Raw genomic sequence first — 1,384 nt, 5'->3', positions numbered from 1 at the left:
GGAGGGGAGGCAGCAGCCAGGGGAGAGTAGCCGGACATAAAGCCCGGGACACAGCTGTGAGGCACGAACGTTCAAATGCAGTGTGTGAGCTGAGCGCAACCGAATGAAAGACCGCATCTTCGGCGAATCGGCTGGCATGTTGCAACTGATTGGACTTTGCATCGTGATGCACGGGTTTATACGCGCAAACCGATTGGCTGAATATGAAAATTTTCATCTCGGCCATGCGAGTTCTCCCAAGCTGACACGTCAGAGTGAGAATGACATGACACATGACGCACTCCATGCAAAAGTCCGTGTGCCTCCGATCCGCGCTGCTTCATGTGCAGTTTTTAGGCTGTACCTCTTACATTTAAAATTCTCGAGTGGTGTCGCCCCCCCCCCACCAGTATATGATTACATTGCGTTCTCTCTCCTGCTCTCTTCAGCTGCCAGAAGAAAAATAATTTCCTGTGTACGCTGAGAGTTGGCTGTGAGATTCCTCCATGTTGTGTATATTTGTCCCTTTAGGCCGCCTGTATCAGGTGGAATACGCCATGGAAGCCATAGGACACGCCGGCACCTGTTTGGGAATTTTGGCAAATGACGGAGTTTTGCTTGCGGCCGAAAGACGGAACATCCACAAACTCCTGGACGAGGTTTTCTTCTCTGAAAAAATCTACAAATTGAATGAGTGAGTCGTGTACACGTTCCCCGAGCTGTCACTGTCATACAGGAGGCCAGTGTCTGTCTGAGAATGTTTTAGTGGAAGCTGCCGTTTTATTATATACAGTCTTTTGGATATTAAAGTTCCCTGAAAAGTGAACCTGTTAGTAGAACATACTACTGACCCCTGAACTCTGCGTCACATTCTACTGACCCCCTGAATTCTGTGTCAAATACTACTGACCCTCTGATCTCTGCGTCACATACTACTGACCCCCTGACCTCGGCATCACATACTACTGACCTCTGCATCACATACTACTGACCTCTGCATCACATACTACTGACCCCCTGACCTCTGCATCACATACTACTGACCTCTGCATCACATACTACTGACCTCTGCATCACATACTACTGACCTCTGCATCACATACTACTGAACCCTGCGTCGGCTACTACTGACCCCACTGAACCCTGCATTACTTATTACCTACCCCGCTCTAGTCTACATACAGGTCTTTGCAATGTACGCAGTTCACCTGAAGGGGATTTTTCTTTTCTCTTAGCGTTTCACTTTAAGAAGACCTCCCATGGGGTAAGCGACATGATTGGCGGACAGAACATTGGGGACAGGAAATGACATTTTGTATTTGTGATTTCAGTGACATGGCGTGCAGTGTGGCCGGAATTACTTCAGACGCTAACGTGTTGACCAATGAATTGCGAGTAATTGCTC

General features: G+C 48.2%; 1 protein-coding gene across 1 annotated transcript in view; it reads left to right on the top strand.

Annotated features, from left to right (window-relative positions):
• Nucleotides 1-1,384, top strand: part of PSMA4 (proteasome subunit alpha 4) — a 14,086-nt gene that overhangs the window by 5,185 nt on the left and 7,517 nt on the right. The window contains exons 4-5 of the mRNA XM_018573830.1: nt 511-673; nt 1,311-1,384. Of these exons, the coding sequence (XP_018429332.1) occupies nt 511-673; nt 1,311-1,384 (237 nt within the window). The remainder of the gene's footprint in view (nt 1-510; nt 674-1,310) is intronic.

This window comes from Nanorana parkeri, unplaced genomic scaffold (genome assembly GCF_000935625.1).
Source record: "Nanorana parkeri isolate BGI_ZX_2015 unplaced genomic scaffold, ASM93562v1 scaffold2558, whole genome shotgun sequence".
Classification (NCBI taxonomy): Eukaryota; Metazoa; Chordata; class Amphibia; order Anura; family Dicroglossidae; genus Nanorana; species Nanorana parkeri.
Note: the sequence above shows the minus strand (reverse complement) of the source record. Positions and strands in the feature narration are given on the sequence as shown.